Source organism: Gopherus flavomarginatus, chromosome 12 (assembly GCF_025201925.1).
Source record: "Gopherus flavomarginatus isolate rGopFla2 chromosome 12, rGopFla2.mat.asm, whole genome shotgun sequence".
Lineage (NCBI taxonomy): Eukaryota > Metazoa > Chordata > Testudines > Testudinidae > Gopherus > Gopherus flavomarginatus.
Window position 1 is genome coordinate 6,078,148 of NC_066628.1, and position 18,805 is coordinate 6,096,952.

At 50.6% G+C, this 18,805-nt stretch overlaps 1 protein-coding gene across 1 annotated transcript; it reads left to right on the top strand.

The window, feature by feature from the left end:
- Nucleotides 1-13,626: 13,626 nt before the first annotated feature.
- On the top strand, nucleotides 13,627-17,247 carry LOC127033123 (putative olfactory receptor 2B8). Its single transcript, XM_050920927.1, has 2 exons — nucleotides 13,627-13,642; nucleotides 16,319-17,247. Exons 1-2 carry the CDS (start codon nucleotides 13,627-13,629, stop codon nucleotides 17,245-17,247), a joined length of 945 nt encoding a protein of 314 aa, XP_050776884.1.
- Nucleotides 17,248-18,805: the final 1,558 nt, after the last annotated feature.

Sequence of the window (18,805 nt, forward strand, 5' to 3'; positions counted from 1 at the left end):
GGGAACATTGATAGTAATGAATATAAAACTGCACTTAGGAATTGTAGGAAATCGATAAGGGAACCAAAGGACACAGGCGGAGTTAAGAACAATAAGAAAGCATTTTAAAAATATATGTATGGGGGAAAAAAGAATCCCGACAATGGCATTGGTTCATTACTAGATGGAAATGGTAGAATTATCAATAATAATTCATAAAGGACAGAATTGTTCAAGAAATGTTTCTGTTCCATATTTGGAAAAAGAAACAGATGATATAGTCTCATTGTTCAGTGACAATATCCTTTCTATTCCACTCGTATCTCTGGAGGGTGTAAAACAGAAGCTGCTAAAGTCAGACATTTAAAAATCAGCAGGTCCAGTTAATTTGCATCCACAAGTTTTAAAAGAGCTGGCTGAGGAGCTCACTGAACTGCTAATGTTAATTTTCAATAAGTCTTGGAGCACTGAGGACATTCCAGAAGACTGAAGACAGCTAACGTTGTGCCAATTTTTAAAAAGGGTAAACAGGCTGACCCAGCTAATTATAGGTCTGTCAGCCTGGCATCAATCCTGGGCAGCATAATGGAGCAGCTGATAAAGGGCTTGACTAATATAGAATTAAAGGACTGCAAGGTAATTAATGCAAATCAACATTGGTTTATGAAAAATAAATCCTGTCAAATACGCTTGACTTTTTTTTTTCATGTGATTATGAGCTTGGTTGATAAAGATATTAGTGGTGATGTAATATACTTAGATGTCTGCAAGGTGTTTGACTTGGTACCCTATGACGTTTTGATTAAAAAACTAGAATGATATCAAATAAACATGACACATGTTAAAAGGTTTAAAACTTGGCTCACTGCTAGGTCTCAAAATGTAATTGTAAATGGGAAATTGTCATCGAGTGTGTGAGTGTTTTCAGTGGACTCCCGCTAGGTAAAAATTTGCCAAGAAAACATTATATCATCACCAATAAAGTCTGCAGATGACACAAAAACTGGGAGAGTGGTAAATAATGACTAGGACGGGTCACTGATCTGGATCATTCGGTAAGCTTGGGTGCAAGCAGCCAGCATGTGATTTAATACGGCTCAATGTAAATGTACGCATCTAGGAACAAAGAACGTAGGCCATAGTTACAGGACGGGGGAAGACTCTACCCTGGGAAGCAGTGACTGTGAAGAAGACTTGGGGGTTGTGGCAGATAATCAGCTCAACATGAGCTCCCAGGGCGATCGAAGGCTGCATAAATGGGACTCTCAAGTAGGAGCCGAGAGGTTATTTTGTCTCTGGATTTGGCATTAGTGAGACCGCTGTTGGAATCCTGTGTCCAGTTCTGGTGTCCACAAGGCAAGAAGGATGTTGGTCAATTGGGGAGGGGTCGGAGAAGAGCCACAAGAGTGATTAAAGGATTAGAAAGCCTGCCTGATAGCGATAGACTCAAAGAGCTCCATCTCTGTCCTTTATCAAAGAGAAGGTGAAGGGGTGACTTAATCACAGTCCATAACTGCCTACGTGGGGAACAAATATTTAATCATGAGCTCCTCAATCTGGAAGAGAAAGATCTAACACGCTCCAATGGCTGGAAGCTGAAATGAGACCAAATCCAAGTGGAAATAAGGTGTAAATGTATAACGGTGAGCGGAATTAACCACTGGAGCAATTTACCAAAGGTGGTGGGGAATTCTCCATCACTGACCATTCTTATGTCAAGATAGGATGTTTTTCTAAAATATCTGCTCTAGGAATTACTTGGGGGGCAGTTCTCTGGATTGTGTGACACAGGAGGGTGGATGAAATGCCCACAGTGGTATCATCTGGCCTTGGAATCCATGAATTCCTTCTAGGGGGCGTTGGCTCCGATCCAGCCCCAGGGCAGGGGGATGGCTGGCTCAGTGAGACATGGAGCAGGAGATGGTGCCTTTCCCCTCTAGCGGGCACCAGATGTGCTCAAGACCATAGGGAGGGTGGCCAACCCTCCAGGATTGTCTTAGAGTCTCCAGGAATTAAAGATCAATCTTGAATTTAAGATGAACGTCGTGTGAAAATCTCTAGGAATACGTCCAACCAAATTTGGCAACCCTAACCGCAGGGGCTGGAGTTACTGATGCCAGCTCTAGGGCCCTGCAAACATGGACTTTGAACAGATAATGCTCAGGGCTTAGAGGTTTACCTCCTTACAGCCTTCCACAAACAGTGCCACATCAAGCTCCCACAGAGAGCTAAACCGAGGAGTCCTGTCCCGCTTCCTGCTCGTGCCTCATTTCTAACCAGTTGTTCGAAAGCAGGAAACGGGTGAGGAGGGGGCCACACCTGTAACTACAAGTGGCGTGAGTTGGAATGGTTCCCAGCATCCGCATGACGTGCCCCAGATTGTGCCGCCTGCAGCGAAGACAGGTCCCTGGGATTACCAGCCCTGGCACAGAAATGCAGGGGCAAATGGCAATTCACCACCATAGCCCACCCATCACTGCCTCCAACTCTCAAAGCCCTTGGCAGATGATAATGAACGAGGCCACCCCACCCACCCCACCAGAGTGGAGGGCTACGTTGGCCGAAGGGATAGATGCAGTTGTGAATAAGTCACAAGACGGGGAGTCAGGACTCCTGGTTCCAGCCTTAGCTCTGAGTTGGAAGTGGGATCTAGGAGGTTAGAGCAGGTGTGGCTGAACCTCTGGATCCTGGGTTGCCTCCCCAGCTCTGAGTGGGAACTTGTGGTTAGAGCAAGGTGGGCAGGATGTTACTAAAATGGGATACCACTGGCCCAAGGTAACACAGCCAATCTAGGAATAGAACCCAGGTGTCCTGATTCCTGGCTCTAACCTCTAGACCCCACTCTCCTCCTAGAAGCGAGAATAGAACCCAAGAGCCCTGACTCCCAGCCACCCCACTTTAGCCCACTAGACTTCACTCCCCTCCCAAAGCTGGGGATAGAACCCAGGAGTCCTTATCCTCCCATCCACTCTAGCCAACTAGGTTGTAGTCTCTGAGGGGCTTGGAGCAACCCCTGCAGAGGATCTGACTAGACCATGGGATGAGGTTCTCCCACTGTCACCTGCTCAGCTCTCCAGGCCGTTCAGCAACAGAAAAGTAGCCCTGGTCCCTGCCCCAGGGGAAGAAGGGGACGTGACTTACTTTGCCAGGGTGCTGCCAGCTCCACTCCTCTTTCAACTCCTTCCAGCCTCTTCTCCGGAGTGACAGTGACTCTGTGTCTGTGTACACGGTGGGTGGATCCAGGGTGGCCAGAGGAGGCTGGTGGAGCAGAGGCAGCCAATCTGCCCCAGGCATCAATTCTGCGATGAGCCGATCATAGCAGAATCCCAATGGATAGACAGTGTTAGCTAGGGATTTGAGGGGAGTTGACTTGAGTGGGTTAGAGAAGGGAGGGGCTGGAAGTCAGGACTCCTGGGGTCTATCCCTAACTCTGGGAGGGGATTGGAGTCTAGTGGGTTAGAGTCAGGATTCCTGGGGTCTATCCCCAGCTCTGGGAGGGGAGAGGGTTCAAGGCTAGCAGCCAGGACTCCTGGGTTCTAACCCTAGCCCTGGAAGGGAAGTGGGGTCTAGTGGATTAGAGCAGGAGGGGGTGAGAGCCCAGCACCCTGGGTCTCTTCTTAGCTCTGGGAGGGGACTGGAGTCTAGTGGGTCAGAGCAATAGAGGTTGGGAGTCTAGGACCCTGGGTTCAGCTCTGGTGCTGGACCAAACATACTCTTTCAATTTATTAAAGCACATGTGTATGCAAGGCCCACTTGGCCCTGGAATTTATTTTACTTGCATTAATCAGGGGGTAGCCGTGTTAGTCTGTATCCACAAAAACAACAAGGAGTCCGGTGGCACCTTGAAGACTAACAGATTTATTTGGGCATAAGCTTTCGTGGGTAAAAAAAAAACACTTCTTCAGATGCATGGAGTGAAAGTTACAGATGCAGGCATTATATAATGACATGTAAAGAGAAGGAGAACAAGTGGAGAACCAGAGACAGGGCCAATTCAATCAGGGTGGATGTGGTCCACTCCCAATGACAGATGAGGAGGGGTCAATTCCAGGAGAGGCAAAGCTGCTTTTGTAATGAGCCAGCTACTCCCAGTCCCTGTTCGAGCCCCAATTAATGGTGTTACATTTGCGAATGAATTATAGTTCTGCTGTTTCTCTTTGAAGTCTGTTTCTGAAGTTTTTTTTGTTCAAGTATAACTACTTTTAAATCTGTTACTGAATGTCCAGAGAGATTGAAGTGTTCTCCTACTGGCTTTTATACATTACCATTCCTAATGTCCGACTTGTATCCATTTATTCTTTTACGTAGGGACTGTCCGGTTTGGCCAATGTACCTGGCAGAGGGGCATTGCTGGCACATGATGGCACATATCATATTAGTAGACGTGCAGGTGAATGAGCCTTTGATGGTGTGGCTGATGTGGTTGGGTCCTCTGATGGTGTCACTAGAGTAGACATGGGCACAGAGTAGGCAATGAGGTTTGCTACAGGGATTGGTTCCTGGGTTGATGTTTCTGTGGCGTGGTGTGTAGTTGCTGATGAGTATTTGCTTCAGGCTGGGGGCTGTCTGTAAGCGAGGACTGGCCTGTCTCCCTAGGTCTGTGAGAGTGAGGGATTGTTTTCCAGGATAGGTTGTAGATCGTTGATAAAGTGCTGGAGAGGTTTTAGCTGGGGCCTGTACGGGATGGCCAGTGGTGTTCAAAGAGAAACAGCAGAACTAAAATTCATTTGCAAATCTAACACCATTCATTAGCAAGGCGTCAAAGTGTGTAAGAACTTCAGACGAGATCAGCCATTTCTTTCCTTCCTTTGACGCACACTCAGTCTTTAGTCCATTTCCATTTTTGATTGCTTTTTTTTTTACTTGTAACGGTTCAGGTAAAGGTGCCAATACTGTCGCCAAATTAGGCAGAAACTTACCATAGTCATTGAGCAGCCTTAAGAACATAAGAACGGCTGTACCGGGTCAGACCAAAGGTCCATCTAGCCCAGTGTCCTGTCTTCCGACAGTGGTCACTGCCAGGTGCCCCCGAGGAAATGAACAGAACAGGGAATCATCAAGTGATCCATCCCCTGTCGCCCATTCCCAGCTTCTGGCAAACAGAGGCTAGGGACACCATCCTGCCGATCCTGGCTAATAGCCATGGATGGACCTGTCCTCCATGAACTTATCTAGGTCTTTTTTGAACCCTGTTATAGTCTTGGCCTTCACAAGAATGAGCATAACTGTGACAGATTCTCTGTCGGTGTCTCTTGAAGAAGCTACTTTGATGATTTCCATAAGCCCGTGATATCAATTACATGACCCAAGTTTTCAAATGAAGATCTGAAAAACACACATTTGTCTCAACATATTCTCAGGACATACTCTTCCAAATGTTGCAAGGCAGCATTCGAATTTCAGAGATGATCTTTGTAATCCTGTCCTGTAACAAGGATGTCATCCAAATATCATTGAAATCCGTTCAGTCCCTTCAGGGTCTCATCCATGACTTTCTGGAGCATGACGGGTGCCAATGTGACACTGAAAGACAAACCTGTTAGAGCAAACTAGGTCTTTTGGCACATTGATTGTGAGATATTTGTGAGATGTTGGATCAATCTCTATTTGTCGGTATTCACTGAGCCACTCCAGTTTACTGGAACACTGTCCTTCACTAAGAGTAGCAAACAAACCTTCAGGACATGGTAGCGGATACTGGTCTGCACATAAAACTGGATTCAGTGTCACTTTGAAATCTCCACAGATTCGGTGGAGCCATCCTTCTCCATCACTGGTATGAAGGGTGTAGCCAGTTACAAGACTCAACTGTTCACCAAAAGGTCTACATCAGCCTTCATTGGAGGCTTTAGAGTCAATGGCACAGCTCTGGGCTGGTAATATTTTGGCTGGCTGTCAGATGTAATAGTGAGCTTTGCAGACATATTGCCAATCAGTCCAAGTTCTTTTTCAAAAACGTTGGGGCGTTTGGCCAGTATTTCTTGAAAGTTTCGAGGTGTTTTTGTGATCACCTTGATCTTGGTCCAATTCACCTTGAGCTTCTCAAGCCAAGTTCTGCCAAGTAATGATGGATACTTTCCTTCAGTCACATGCAAAGGTAAAGCAACTGATGGACCATCTAGTTGAACTTTTACCTGGAGTACCCCTTTTGGGACTCATTTTTCTGCAGAACCATGGAGGTTTCTCCCAGAGGAACTTGCAACAAGCGCTGTTGGTGGGTAGACACAGACATTAGTGACGTGGCAGCTCCAGAACCAGGCTCCATTCTTGTAGGAGCTCCCTCTATCAAGGGTGTGACCCAGATGTCATCTCTTACTCCAGCTTCTAGATCTTGCTCATTGTCACTAGAGCTCTTGCCTTGCTCCACATTTTGAATTCCCAACTTCCGACTTTTCTTAGGTTCAGTCTTCACAGGTATCTTCTTGGATGGACGGTTGCTCCATGTTGCTGGTTGTTGAACTGAATGACAGGTCATGAGGATGAGTTCTTTCTTCTGGCACCTTCATCTCAGTGCAGGCTGCAAGCTGTCTGTCTCTGCCTGCTTAGCAGGCCAGCCAAGGAGGCTTCTTTCCCCCTCTCACTGCTCCGTCCATTTCCAGTAGCTCCGGCAGCAGCCTCCTCCTTACGTTTATTCTTCTTAGCCCACTCCCGCTCTCTTGCTGACTGACCCGTGCTGCCCCTGCAGCAAAAGCAACAGTCTGCCATCTTGAGTTCCTCAGTAAAATTCTTTTCTATTTACTCTTTTCTCTGCTTGGTCAGGCAATGAGACAAGTGGACACTCGTGCTAGAAGATGTCTCCTTGTCAATGTTATATTTAGAGGGATAAATGCCAGGGAGGGAGAGGAGCTATTTAAGTTAAGCACTAAGTGGACACAAAAACAAATGGATATAAACTGGCCATCGACAGGTTTAGGCTTGAAATTAGGTTTCCAACCACCAGCGGAGTGAGGTTCTGAAACAGCCTTCCAAGGGGAGCAGTGGGGGGCAAAAAACCTTACTGGCTTCAAGACGGAGCTTGATAAGTTTATGGGGGGGATGGTATGATGGGGCTTTCTAACAAGGGCATGTGGCCGATTTGAGACTGCTAGCAACAAATATCTCCAGCAGTGATGGGACACTAGGTGAGGAGGGCTCTGAGTTACTACAGAGAATTCTTTCCCAGGTGCCTGGATGGTGGGTCTCGCCCACATGCTCAGGCCTAACTTTTCACCAGATTTGGGGTCAGGAAGGAACTTTCCCCCAGGTCAGAGAGGCAAAACCCCCCAGGGATTGGGGGGAGTTTCACCTGCCTTTGCAGCATGAGGCACGGGTCACTTGCAGGTTTAAACTAGTGTCAGTGGTGGATTCTCCGTAACTTGAAGTCTTTAAACCATGATTCGTGGCCTTCAGTAACACAGGCAGAGGTTAGGGGTCGATCACAGGAGTGGGTGGGTAAGGTTCTGTGGCCTGCGATCAGGGCCGGCTCAGGCTTTTTCGCTGCCCCAAGCAGCAAAGAGGGAGGCGGGGGGAGATAAAGCCACAATCGGTGGCACTTCGGCAGCAGCTCTACTGCTTTGCTTCATTCTTCGGCGGCGGGTCCTTCACTCCGAGAGGGGCTGAGGGACACGGCGACGAACTGCCAACGAAGACCTGGACGTGCCACCCCTTTATATTGGCCACCCCAAGCACCTGCTTTCTTTGCTGGTGCCTGGAGCTAACCCTGCCTGCGATGTGTGGGAGGTCAGACTATGTCATCATGATGGTTCCTTAAAGTCTATGAGACCCAGCAGAGAAGGAGAGAGAGAGATGGGAGAGCTGATTTAAACACAGCAAAACGGAAATTTAACAAAAGTGAGACTCTGGTCTGAGTACAGCCTGCCTGACCCTTTAGAGGGGCTGAACGCCAGAAGGAGAACCCAAGGAGCATGCAACTGGGATAAGATGGGGCAAGGGGTCATTTTCACCAGAGGATCAGGGAATGTTCCTTAATTGCGAGGAGGTCTGTGAGCCACAAGGGATTGTTGCCTGCCAAGAAAGGCTGGGTAAGCCATCTGTGGCGGGGTGTGCTTGCCCTGCCCTGGAAGTGGTTAACCCCACACCACCCTGAAGGAGAGGGTGGCCATATTGACTCTGGCCCTTAGGTTACACCGCCCTGAGGGAGAGGGCAGCCATACTGACCCTGGCCCTTAGGCCACCTCATTCTGAAGGAAAGAGCAGGCATATTGACTCTGGTCATTAGTCCATACCGCCCTGAGGGAGACACATCGACTTCGGCTTTAGGTCCTACTGTCCTGAGGCTGAGGGGAGTTAGGGGAGACTGGGGTGTGCTTGCCCTGCAACACCATCTTATTGAACACTTAAACTAAGGGCTTGGCTGAGAGCAGGGGAAAAGCCCTGGGAGGAACAATCCTCCAGCGACCCTGGAGTAACTCACTTCTGTGTGTGTGTGCTGAAAGGCCCCGTGTCTCATCCCCTAGCCCCCTAAGCCAAACAGTCAGAGACCCGAGCCAAGCCGACGCTCCCAAGAGGGATAGGCCCCATGTCCGGTCCCCTGCCATCATCAGCCAGCCAGCCCTGCAACCTGGGGGCAGTTCAGAACCAATGCCCCCTCAAGCGGAAGGGTCTGAGTCTCATTCCCCACACCAGCCAGCCACTTGGCATTTCGGCTGCAGGCAGAGCTGTCCCTATTGTCTCTGTAACTATTCCAAGTGGTTAAAGACAGAAAACTTTTTAATGGCCCTTGTGGGGCCACTACGTGGCTCATCAGAGGATGTGTCACAATTAGCAAGTGTCTCTGATGAGACGCAGAGTCCCCTGTCACCACCCTACCTCCCACCTAGCAGGGAGCAGAAGCCGAGATGCTAACAGCGCATCCTGGCACTTAACGAGGAGCGCTGGGATGCCGACGCTCCCCACCTTAGCCTTGTCCCCGCAGGGCAAACTCAACACTGAGCCACTCCCGATCCTTCCTCTGTCAAAGGCAGGGGCTGGCTGTCCTAAGCAGAACTGCCCCAGCGTCCCTGGAGAGGACGGAACATCGAGTCCACGTGTCACCCCAGTGGGGCTGGCCAGAGGGAGAGAGATGCCTGCCCCGAATCGAAACAAGGGGCGTTCGGGGCCAGTGTGCTGCCCTCTGGCCTGTGACAAACAGATCGCTGGCAAGCCAGTCCAGTACATCACTCCCCTCTGCTCAAGATCAGTAGCCAGCTGGTCCACCGGTCCATACCCTGAAACATCTAATCCATGTCCCAGCTCCCTCCATACTGGCGCAGACCCTGGGTCTACTCCAGCATCCCACCTCCCCCCTTTGTCCCAGTAAATCCATAGGATCACGGACCCTGTCCCCATAATAACAAAGTCATTTTGCTTCCCCGCTGCAGATGTTAGAGCACTTTACAAAGAAGGGGGAATGGCGTCTCCGAGGGGAGCAGCAGGGCCAGGAACAGAGCCCTGATCTCCAGCCAGATGCCCTACCTACTAGGCCAGGGGTAGGCAACGTGTGGCACATGTGAGCTGATTTTCCGTGGCACTCACACTGCCCAAGTCCTGGCCACCGGTCCGGGGTCTCTGCATTTTAATTTAATTTTAAATGAAACTTCTTAAACATTTTAAAAACCTTATTGCTTATGCTCAAATACATTTGCTAGTCTCTAAGGTGCCACAAGTAGTCCTGTTCTTTTTGCGGATACAGACTAACATGGCTGCTATTCAGGAACAATAGTTCAGTTATATATTATAGACTTATAGAAAGACACCTTCTAAAAACATTAAAATGTATTACTGGCACCCGAAACCTTAGATTAGAGTGAAGAAATGAAGACTCGACACACCACTGCTGAAAGGTTGTCGACCCCTGACCTAGACCATGCTGCCCAGCCAGAGGGACCAGCCTCCGGCACTCCATCCAGTGGCTCGGTCTTCACACTTTCCGGGGACCCCATACACTTTCCTCTCCCGCTTTGTTGGGAGGGCTGGTGGTTTCCCGACACTTGGAGGTGGTCCTCATAGTTCCCCTCTGTGATTAGTGAAGGGAAGGCTGGGAGCGTGGGTACTGCAACAAAGAGATGCCCTGACTTGAAGGACTGATTGGGATCAATAGTAGAGTAATGACCCCATCCCAGGAGTCCCGACACACAGCTCACCTCCTCCCTCGCTCTAACTCACTGGACCCCACTCCGCTCCCAGCAATAGAGACAGAACCCAGGAGAGTCTGGGCTCCCAGCTCCTCCTTCTCTAACCCACTAGACCCAACTTCCCTCCCAGTGACAGGGAGAGAACCCAGGAGTCCGGGTTCCCAGCTCTGACTGCCAGACTGCCCCACCGTGCACTGCTTTCAGCGCAGGGTCTGGACTGCGTTCACACTCCCAGAGACAAGCCCTGGGGCCAAGCAGAGCCCTTGGCGCAGAAGGGGCCATGTTCTAAAGGGAGGGGAGTGATCCTGGTGGCCGGGGGGAGATCACTTCCCCAGCACCTGTCCCCCCATGTTGTCTCGTATGGCCCCTTTGGGGCATAGGGTGCCTGGGGCTCTACCGACATCACCAGCCGAGTCCCAGCCCTTTCAGGAGGCTGCAGGGAGGCCTCCCCCCTCCTGATTCCAATGCCCATAAAAGATCTAAGTCTCTCCCCCCCTCACGGCCCTAGAGTCAGGGGCAGGCTCCATAGCTGTGCAGGGAGGAGCCTTGACAGGGCTGCGACGAGGAGCTACGCCAGCCCAGGCACATGGAGATACCAACCCCATGAGCCCAGAGCCCCCACCAAGGTGGGTTAGGGCACCGATCAGGGACAGAGGCTTTGGTTCCATCCCTTCTGCCAGCCTCTACCCGTCTCATTCCCTCCAGCACTCTGCCACTTTCTCCTGCTCTGTCTCCTTCCCTTCATCCATCTCTCCCCCTCCACATCCTTGTACCCCACCATCTCTCTGCATCTCTCTCCACTTTTCCTGCCGGCTATTTCTCTGTTTATCCCCCCCTTCTCTGTATCCTTCTATCCATTCACTTCTCCCTCTCTTTCTCTATATCCATCCATCTCTCTCTGTCTCTTCCTCTCTTTCCCTGCCCGTCCACATCTAGCATCCATCGCTCCATCCACAATAAGTGTGTGCTTGTGTGCGTCTCCTTCTCCCCATCTCTCTCCCCCAGCCATCTCTGGGGTTTCTCTTGCTCCATCACTGTGATGTCTGGTTTCCTAGGAGCCTCATCCAGCTGAGACAGGCTCAGGGCATCCCTGCCTAGCTGGGACACCTGTGCTGGGGGTGTCTTTCCTTCCTCCAGGTCCTTCGTTCACACACCAAGTGGCCCTGGCTTCTGGGATGGGGCGGGGGGAGCCCGTGACCCTGTGACCTTGCCTCTGAGCATCCAGTTTGCCCCTTTCCTCTCCTCTTGAGACCCCCCAGGGCCTCAGCAGCATGTGGGGCCGCCCTCTGCAGCCTCTGCACTTCCAGAGCTAGACGCGGACGGTGCTGCCCCATAGCAGGGAGACAGGGTTAGCTGTTCTCCAGGACCCTGGAGCCACTTAGACATTCAACACCAAAGCTTGGACCTGCCTCACGTCCTAGGGCCTCACTGGAGTGGGGGCTCAGCACAGAGGAGCAGGGACTCCAGATTCTGCCCTGGCATCAGAGCACCTGAGCTGCCTGGGCAGGAGGGATCTGGGGAGAACCGAGCCGGAGGTGAATGGAGGTGAGTCCAGGGGGAAGGGGTTTGAAATAGATGGAGTATGGGAAGGGGACGGGAACCACAGAATGAATGGAGAGAGAGAGAGAGAGATGTTATTGATCAGGGTTAATCTATAATGAGGGGGACGGGCTGATGGATGGATTGGGGATAACACGGTGATATACAGATATATTGATCAGATTTAGTGGAGATCCCCCTACAAATCTGGCTTGATACAGGCAAGGGCGTATTGATGGTACAGAGACTGTGGCCCCAGTCCTGCATGTAGATCCACTGGCATCGGTGGCTGTGGGTGGCTACACAGTGTCTTCCGGGAGGCCAGGGGGTATGTGGATCTCACTGGAAGGCCAGGACTGGTTTTAATCTGTAACCCATCCCCGCTGCTTTTCTCCTAAAGTTTTCTTGCTTTCCCGCCGACTTTCTCTGGGGCAGATCTCCAGTGGGTGCAAACTGGAGCTATATTATGCTTGAACTGAGAAATCTCCATCTTGATCAGGGCCCCGTTGTGCCAGGTGCTGCACTTACACACAACGAGAGACAGTCCCTGCCCCAGCTGAGATCAGGACCCCGTTGTGCTGGGCGCTGCACAGACACACAGGGAGAGACAGTCCCTGCCCCAGCTGAGACCAGGGCCCCGTTGTGCCAGGCGCTGCACAGACACACAGGGAGAGACAGTCCCTGCCCTAGTTGAGACAAGGGCCCCGTTGTGCCAGGCACTGCACAGACACACAGCGAGAGACAGTCCCTGCCCCAGCTGAGATCAGGGCCCCGTTATGCAGGGCGCTGCACAGACACACAGGGAGAGACAGTCCCTGCCCCAGCTGAGACCAGGACCCTGTTGTGCCGGGCGCTGCACAGACTCACAGTCTGTGCCCCTGTGTAGAAAGGCAAGAAAATAAAGAGAGGGGAAATTAAGAATTATTATTCCCACTTTAGAGAATGGGCACAGAGATGAAGTGACTTGTCCAGGGTCACCCAGGGAGCATGTAACAGATGGAGTCACCAGATGTCCTGATCTTCCAAGGACAATCTTGGTATTTGGGGCTTTGTCTTATACAGGCACCTCTTACCTCCCACCCCTGCCTGATTTTTCACATTTGCTAGCTGGTCACCCTAGTAACAGATCTCTTGGGCCATCATCCACGAGGTCAAGTACATGGCCTACCTCTCCCCATCCCCTTTCAACTGCTTGCTTTTTGCTCTTTAGACTCATCCCTTGCCATCATGTCACCAGTTCTCCCGTCCTCCCAAAGCCATCCCCATTGAGTTAGGCCCTGCAGGTAGATTGAGCAGAGAGCATTGGCTGGGTTCAGTTTGGTTCCCTTTCCTGGTAGAGCAGTCTCATTTGAGGCTGTTTTCCCATCACTCCTCCAGCCCCTTCCCAGCTCATCCTGACTTTTCAGAAACCAAGGAGCCAGTGCACTTATTAACTGACTGCTACCAAATGTCCGCCTGGTTGTTGGAGCTGTGTTGGTCCCAGGATATGAGCGAGGCAAGGTTGGGGAGGTGATATCTTTCATTGAACCAACTTCTGTTGGAGGAACGGACAAGCTTTCAAGCTTTTCTCCAGACCGGAAGAAGAGTTCTGTGTCGCTCAAAAGCCAGTTCCATTCACCAACAAGAATTGGTCCAATACAAGATATTACCTCATCTATCTTGTCTTTCTGCTGTCAAATGTGCTGATGAGGTCTTTGTCCATTTCAACTTTTCCCTACTTTATTTTTCTTGCTAAAAACAGTTTTAAAAGAACAGAGCAGATGGTGGAGCCATCTGACCACCATCACTGACTTTGTCCCTCTGGCCCCGGTCTGTCTCTCTTTAGATTTCTATTCTCCTCCTTTTCTCCCTTCCAAGGTTTATATTTATTCAGAGGTATAAAAGACTCAGGAGGTACCTATGCTACTATCTAGGAGTCCAATATGTTTGGAAAATTCTTAGCCCTTTTGGATAACACAGATAGAGTTGGAGGAGGGAAGGAGAGATGTGGGAGAAGATGGATGAAGATAAAAGTGAGCGTCGGGGAGAGGTTTGAAATGTGGAATTACAAAGAGAAGGGACTGAATGAGGATGTTAATAATGCCAGATACGTACAGTGCTGGCATCACGCCAACGGGTGCCTTAGAAATAGGATTAGATAGACAGATCTCCTTGATGCTTGCCCCAACACCATTCCTGAGCCACAAAATGTATTCAAGCTCATTTGATTCTGCTTGCTTTGCTGGTTTTCCTCATCATCATGGTGAATCCCAAACTGATGCAGGGGACTGGACTAAATGACCTCTTGAGGTCCCTTCCAGCTCTACAGTTCTATGATTCTACTATTTGATGTAGCCATTGACCACCTGGGTCAATCTCTAGCTTGGTTCTTAAAGTGATCTGGCTGGATATTCACTTTTTGGCCATCATGGGCGCTCTTACTGTGCGTCATAGCTTTTGGTAAGCACATTGACGCCCGCTGTGTAGTAGTGGCACTTCTTGGCAAGCACACTTCGTAATTCACTGGTCTTCCATCCTGATAACACAACCATACCAAGAAAGTTGCCAAAACTGAACCAGAACTCATGGAAATTGTTACAGGGCTTAGCTTCAAATATCATCACTCTCTGACCCAACTGAGACAGGTTGTGACCACAACCAAACCCTGGCAGATCCCACCACTCACACCAATGATCCAAAACGCACTGTCCTTCTCTTATAACTATAACTGGGTTCAAAAAAGAACTAGATAAGTTCATGGAGGATAGGTCCATCAATGGCTATTAGCCAGAATGGGCAGGGATGGTGTCCCTTGTCTCTGTTTGCCAGAAGCTGGGAACAGGTGACAAGTGATGGATCACTTGATGATTCCCTGTTCTGTTCATTCCCTCTGGGGCACCTGGCACTGGCCACTGTCGGAAGACAGGATACTGGGCTAGATGGACCTTTGGTCTGACCGAGTATGGCCGCTCTTATGTTTTTATGTTCCAAATCCACTCTCTGTGCAGGTACCTACCTCCTATATCCTCAGCTGGCCTGACCATGCAGGACTCCTGGTGGCCATGTTAGTGTACAGATTTGGAATATACTGAATTATTCCCTTTTTAATTGCTATTTACTTTTTGTAAACACCTCCTGTCGATTCCAATTATAAGAACATAAGAACAGCCATACTGGGTCAGACCAAAAGTCCATCTAGCCCAGTATCCTGTCTACCGACAGTGGCCAATGCCAGGTGCCCCAGAGGGAATGACCAGAACAAGGAATCATCAAGTGAACCATCCCTGGTCGCCCGTTCCCAGCTTCTGGCAAACAGAGGCTAAGGTCACCATCCTGCCCATCCTAGCTAATAGCCAGTGATGGGCCTATACACCAGGAACTTATCTAGTTCTTTTTTGTGATGCTCACAAATCCATCATTCTAGCCCCTACAAATCATTTCTCAATGTGTATCTAGGCACTTCTGAATCTTCACTTCGCCTGGCTGCCCAGGATTCAGGAGGACCAAACCAAAATACCTGCTGAAGAACTCATCTGTGACACTAATTGTTTGAAAAACCACCATCCCAGTCCCATCTGAATGCACTTTCCTTTTGTGTAGCTGCCCCCTGAACAATCACCTGCCTCCACCAGCCAGAACTCCTGGCTAATCAAACTATAGATATACAGCATAGCTAACCACTCTTTCTTTTGAGCGGATGAACCATTGCTTCTCTAAAACACTTGCTCTGAATCCCACCACTGCCTCCAGAGCTACCTGGGAGCCCACTGCTGTTACCACTACTCACAAACCCATCATTCCAGCCTCTCGCCAATCTACTCTCGCCACTAGCCCCAGGATTCATGGTTCCCAAACCAAATTCCCTACTGTTAAACCAGATTGTTCCTAATCCACCATCCTCATCTTGCCCCAATCCACTCTCTTAGTATTTGTTGAATCCCTAAATCCTTATTTCCCCCTGACCAGCCTGCAGGGCCGGCGCTTCCATTTAGGCAACCTAGGCGGTCGCCTAGGGCACCAGGATTTGGCGGGGCGGCATTTTGCCACCCTAGGCAGCAATTTGGCGGCTGGGGGTCCTTCTGCGCTCCGGGTCTTCGGTGGCAATTCTGTGGCGGGTCCTTCACTCGCTCCGGGACCCGCCGCTGAAGTGCCCCGAAGACTGGGAGCACGGAAGGACCCCCCCGCTGCAGAATTGCCGCAGCCGCCAGGGAGCGCAGAAGGACCCCTATCTAGGGGGCCAAAACCCCTGGCGCCGCTCCTGCCAGCCTGGAGTCATAGAGACAAGACTCTCTTGCAGCTTTGGAACATGCCCAAGTTATGAGGCCAGATCTACACTGCAAACCTTTGCTGGTATAGTAATGTTAGTTACGAGGTGTGATTTTTAGCAACATTTCTATACTGGCAAAAGCCCTAGTGTAAACACAGTCAGAGCAGCATAAAAGCATATCACACTCCTGGCACCAGTTCTAACATAGATCTCACTACTGCTACCAATACTCACAAACGTACCACCACAGCCCTTCCCATAGCTACTCCATCAGTGTAAATAGCTATCTACCCATTCTAGGATTCGCGGTCACCATCCCAAAACACCTATTTCTGTTCCCACTCCTATCATCAATTATTACAAATCTCTTTAATGCAGGTTATTTTTCAGATGGGTTATTTATGGCTCCTACAGGTACAGTACAGCGAAGTGGCATGGGAAGAGGGAAACCAAAGCTCCCGGGGGGAATTCATCCTGCTAGGGGTGTCTGACCGGCCGCAATTGGAGCTGCTGCTCTTTGTGCTCATCTTAATCTCCTATGTCATGACACTGCTGGGAAACGCCACCATCATTGTGGTCTCACGGCTGGACCCCCGTCTCCACACGCCCATGTATTTCTTCCTCAGCAACCTCTCCTTCCTGGACCTGTGCTACACCACCAGCCTTGGCCCCCAGATGCTGGTGAACTTCCGCAGCGCCCGCAAGTCCATCCCTTGGGCTGGCTGTGTGGCCCAGCTCTACATCTCCCTCTCACTGGGCTCCACTGAGTGCCTCCTGCTGGCCGTCATGGCCTACGACCGCTATGCCGCTGTCTGCCAGCCACTGCGCTACATGACCATCATGAGCCGCCGTCTCTGCCTGCAGATGGCGGTCACTGCCTGGCTGAGCGGCTCCGGCAATGCACTGGTGAAGACGTTGCTGACTCTGCGGCTGCCTCGGTGTGGGAGGAATCAGATCGACCACTTCTTTTGCGAGGTGCCGGCCCTGCTCAAGTTGGCATGCGCCGACACCTCTGCCAACATGGCGGAGCTCCTCGCCAGCAGTGTGCTTTTACTGCTGTTGCCGTTGGGCCTCATCCTGGTCTCCTACGCCTACATCGGCGCCGCCGTGCTGAGGATGCGTTCGGCTGAGGGCAGGCGCAAGGCCTTCAACACCTGTGCCTCCCACCTGGCCGTGGTGTCGCTTTTCTATGGCACAGCCATCTACATGTACCTACTGCCCCCGTCCCAGGACCGGGGCAAGCTGATCTCCCTCTTCTACACCATGGTGACCCCCATGCTCAACCCCTTGATCTACACACTGAGGAACAAGGAGGTGCATGGGGCCCTGTGGAGAGTGCTGGGGAGGAACCCGACCTCTCAGGGGACCTGAGCTGGGGCTGCAGTTGGGCATGGAACCATCTGTGTCTCCCTTGGGTTCTGTACCATCTTCCCTGACCACATGCTTTCTGCTGTCAGCCCACTTCCACCCTTCTCAACTCTCCTGCCTTCTCCCACCCCCAAAGAAACAATCTGCCCTCCCCAATCCATACAAGTCCCCTGCCCTCCTCCAACCCTGCAACCCACCAACTCTTGGGGCACGTCTACACTTACAACACTGCATTGGCGCAGCTGCACTGGTTTGATGAAGACTCTCTACGCTGACAGGAGAGAGCACTCACATCGTTGTAATTAACCCACCTCCCCGAGAGGCGGTAGCTATGTTGGTAGAAGCTCTCCTGCCAACATAGCACTGTCTACACAGGGGGTTAGGTCGGCATAACTGTGTCACTCAAGGGTGTGGATTTTTTCACCCCCCTGAGTGTTATACTGATGTAGGCCTGTAGTGTAGACCAGACTTTGGAGTTCTGAGATTACACTGGAATATCATGAAAAATAAAAAGTTTCTTACCCCCATGGTTGGGTACAACATCTGGAAAAGGTGACCCCAGCATGACCTAGAGCCTCAGAAAGCAGAAGGAAAAGGGAAAAAAAATCCAAATTTATTATTTTTAAAAACCCCACTCATGATGTTTAAGCCAATCTCCTGATTTTTAGGGCCTGACTCAGCCTCTTGGAATGCTCTGGGCTGGCCAGACTGCACATCCCTAGCCAGAGAGGAGGACAAGCTAGCCCTTCCTCCGCTCAGGTCTCTGCTCCTCTGGAGGCCTAGAAACTGCGCCAAAGTGGTTACCCAAAATCACCAGTTGCTTTCGTAAATCTTGGTCTGTGCATCTCTCTAGTGCCCTGACCAGTAACCACAACAGCCTGTTGCCGAAGCACGGCTGAGGGATCCGCTCTTTTGGCTCAATCTTCCCTTTATGCTCTGATGTCTCTGGGTTGAACTGGCCGACCCTGACTTGGCTCTGTAGTGGTGGATCTCACCTCTCCCACCTGAAGGCTGAATGCTTGAGTTACTAACCATGCCCCAGCTGCCTTTCATTCTCTGGGCTCTCTGCACTGACTGAAGTTCAGATAGCTCGACCCACATGCTAAGGGGCTAGATATACTGATATATGTTAGGGAGGCGAGGTCGGTGAGGCAGTAACTTTTATTGGACCAGCTTCTGTTGGTGAGAGAGACAAGCTGTCAAATACATGAAGAAGTTGGTCCAGTAAAAGATATTACCTCACACACCTTGTGTCTCTAATATCCTGTGACCAACCTGGCTACAACAACCCAGCGATAGCTAGCTAGCTAGATAGAGGGGGTGTATGGGGATAGATAGATAGATAGATAGATAGATAGATAGATAGATAGATAGACTTCAGCCCTTGGTACAGATGGAGCTGGGACTAGAGCTGGGATTGTGGCCCCAATCCTGGTGCAGTGCTCAGGCACTGGGGTCACTCCTCCCCAGGCCACTCTCCCCTAGACGGTTTTGCTGGAGCAGTCTCCTGGCCAATTGGGTTCAGGGTAGGGTGACCAGACAGTGTGAAAAATTGGGACAG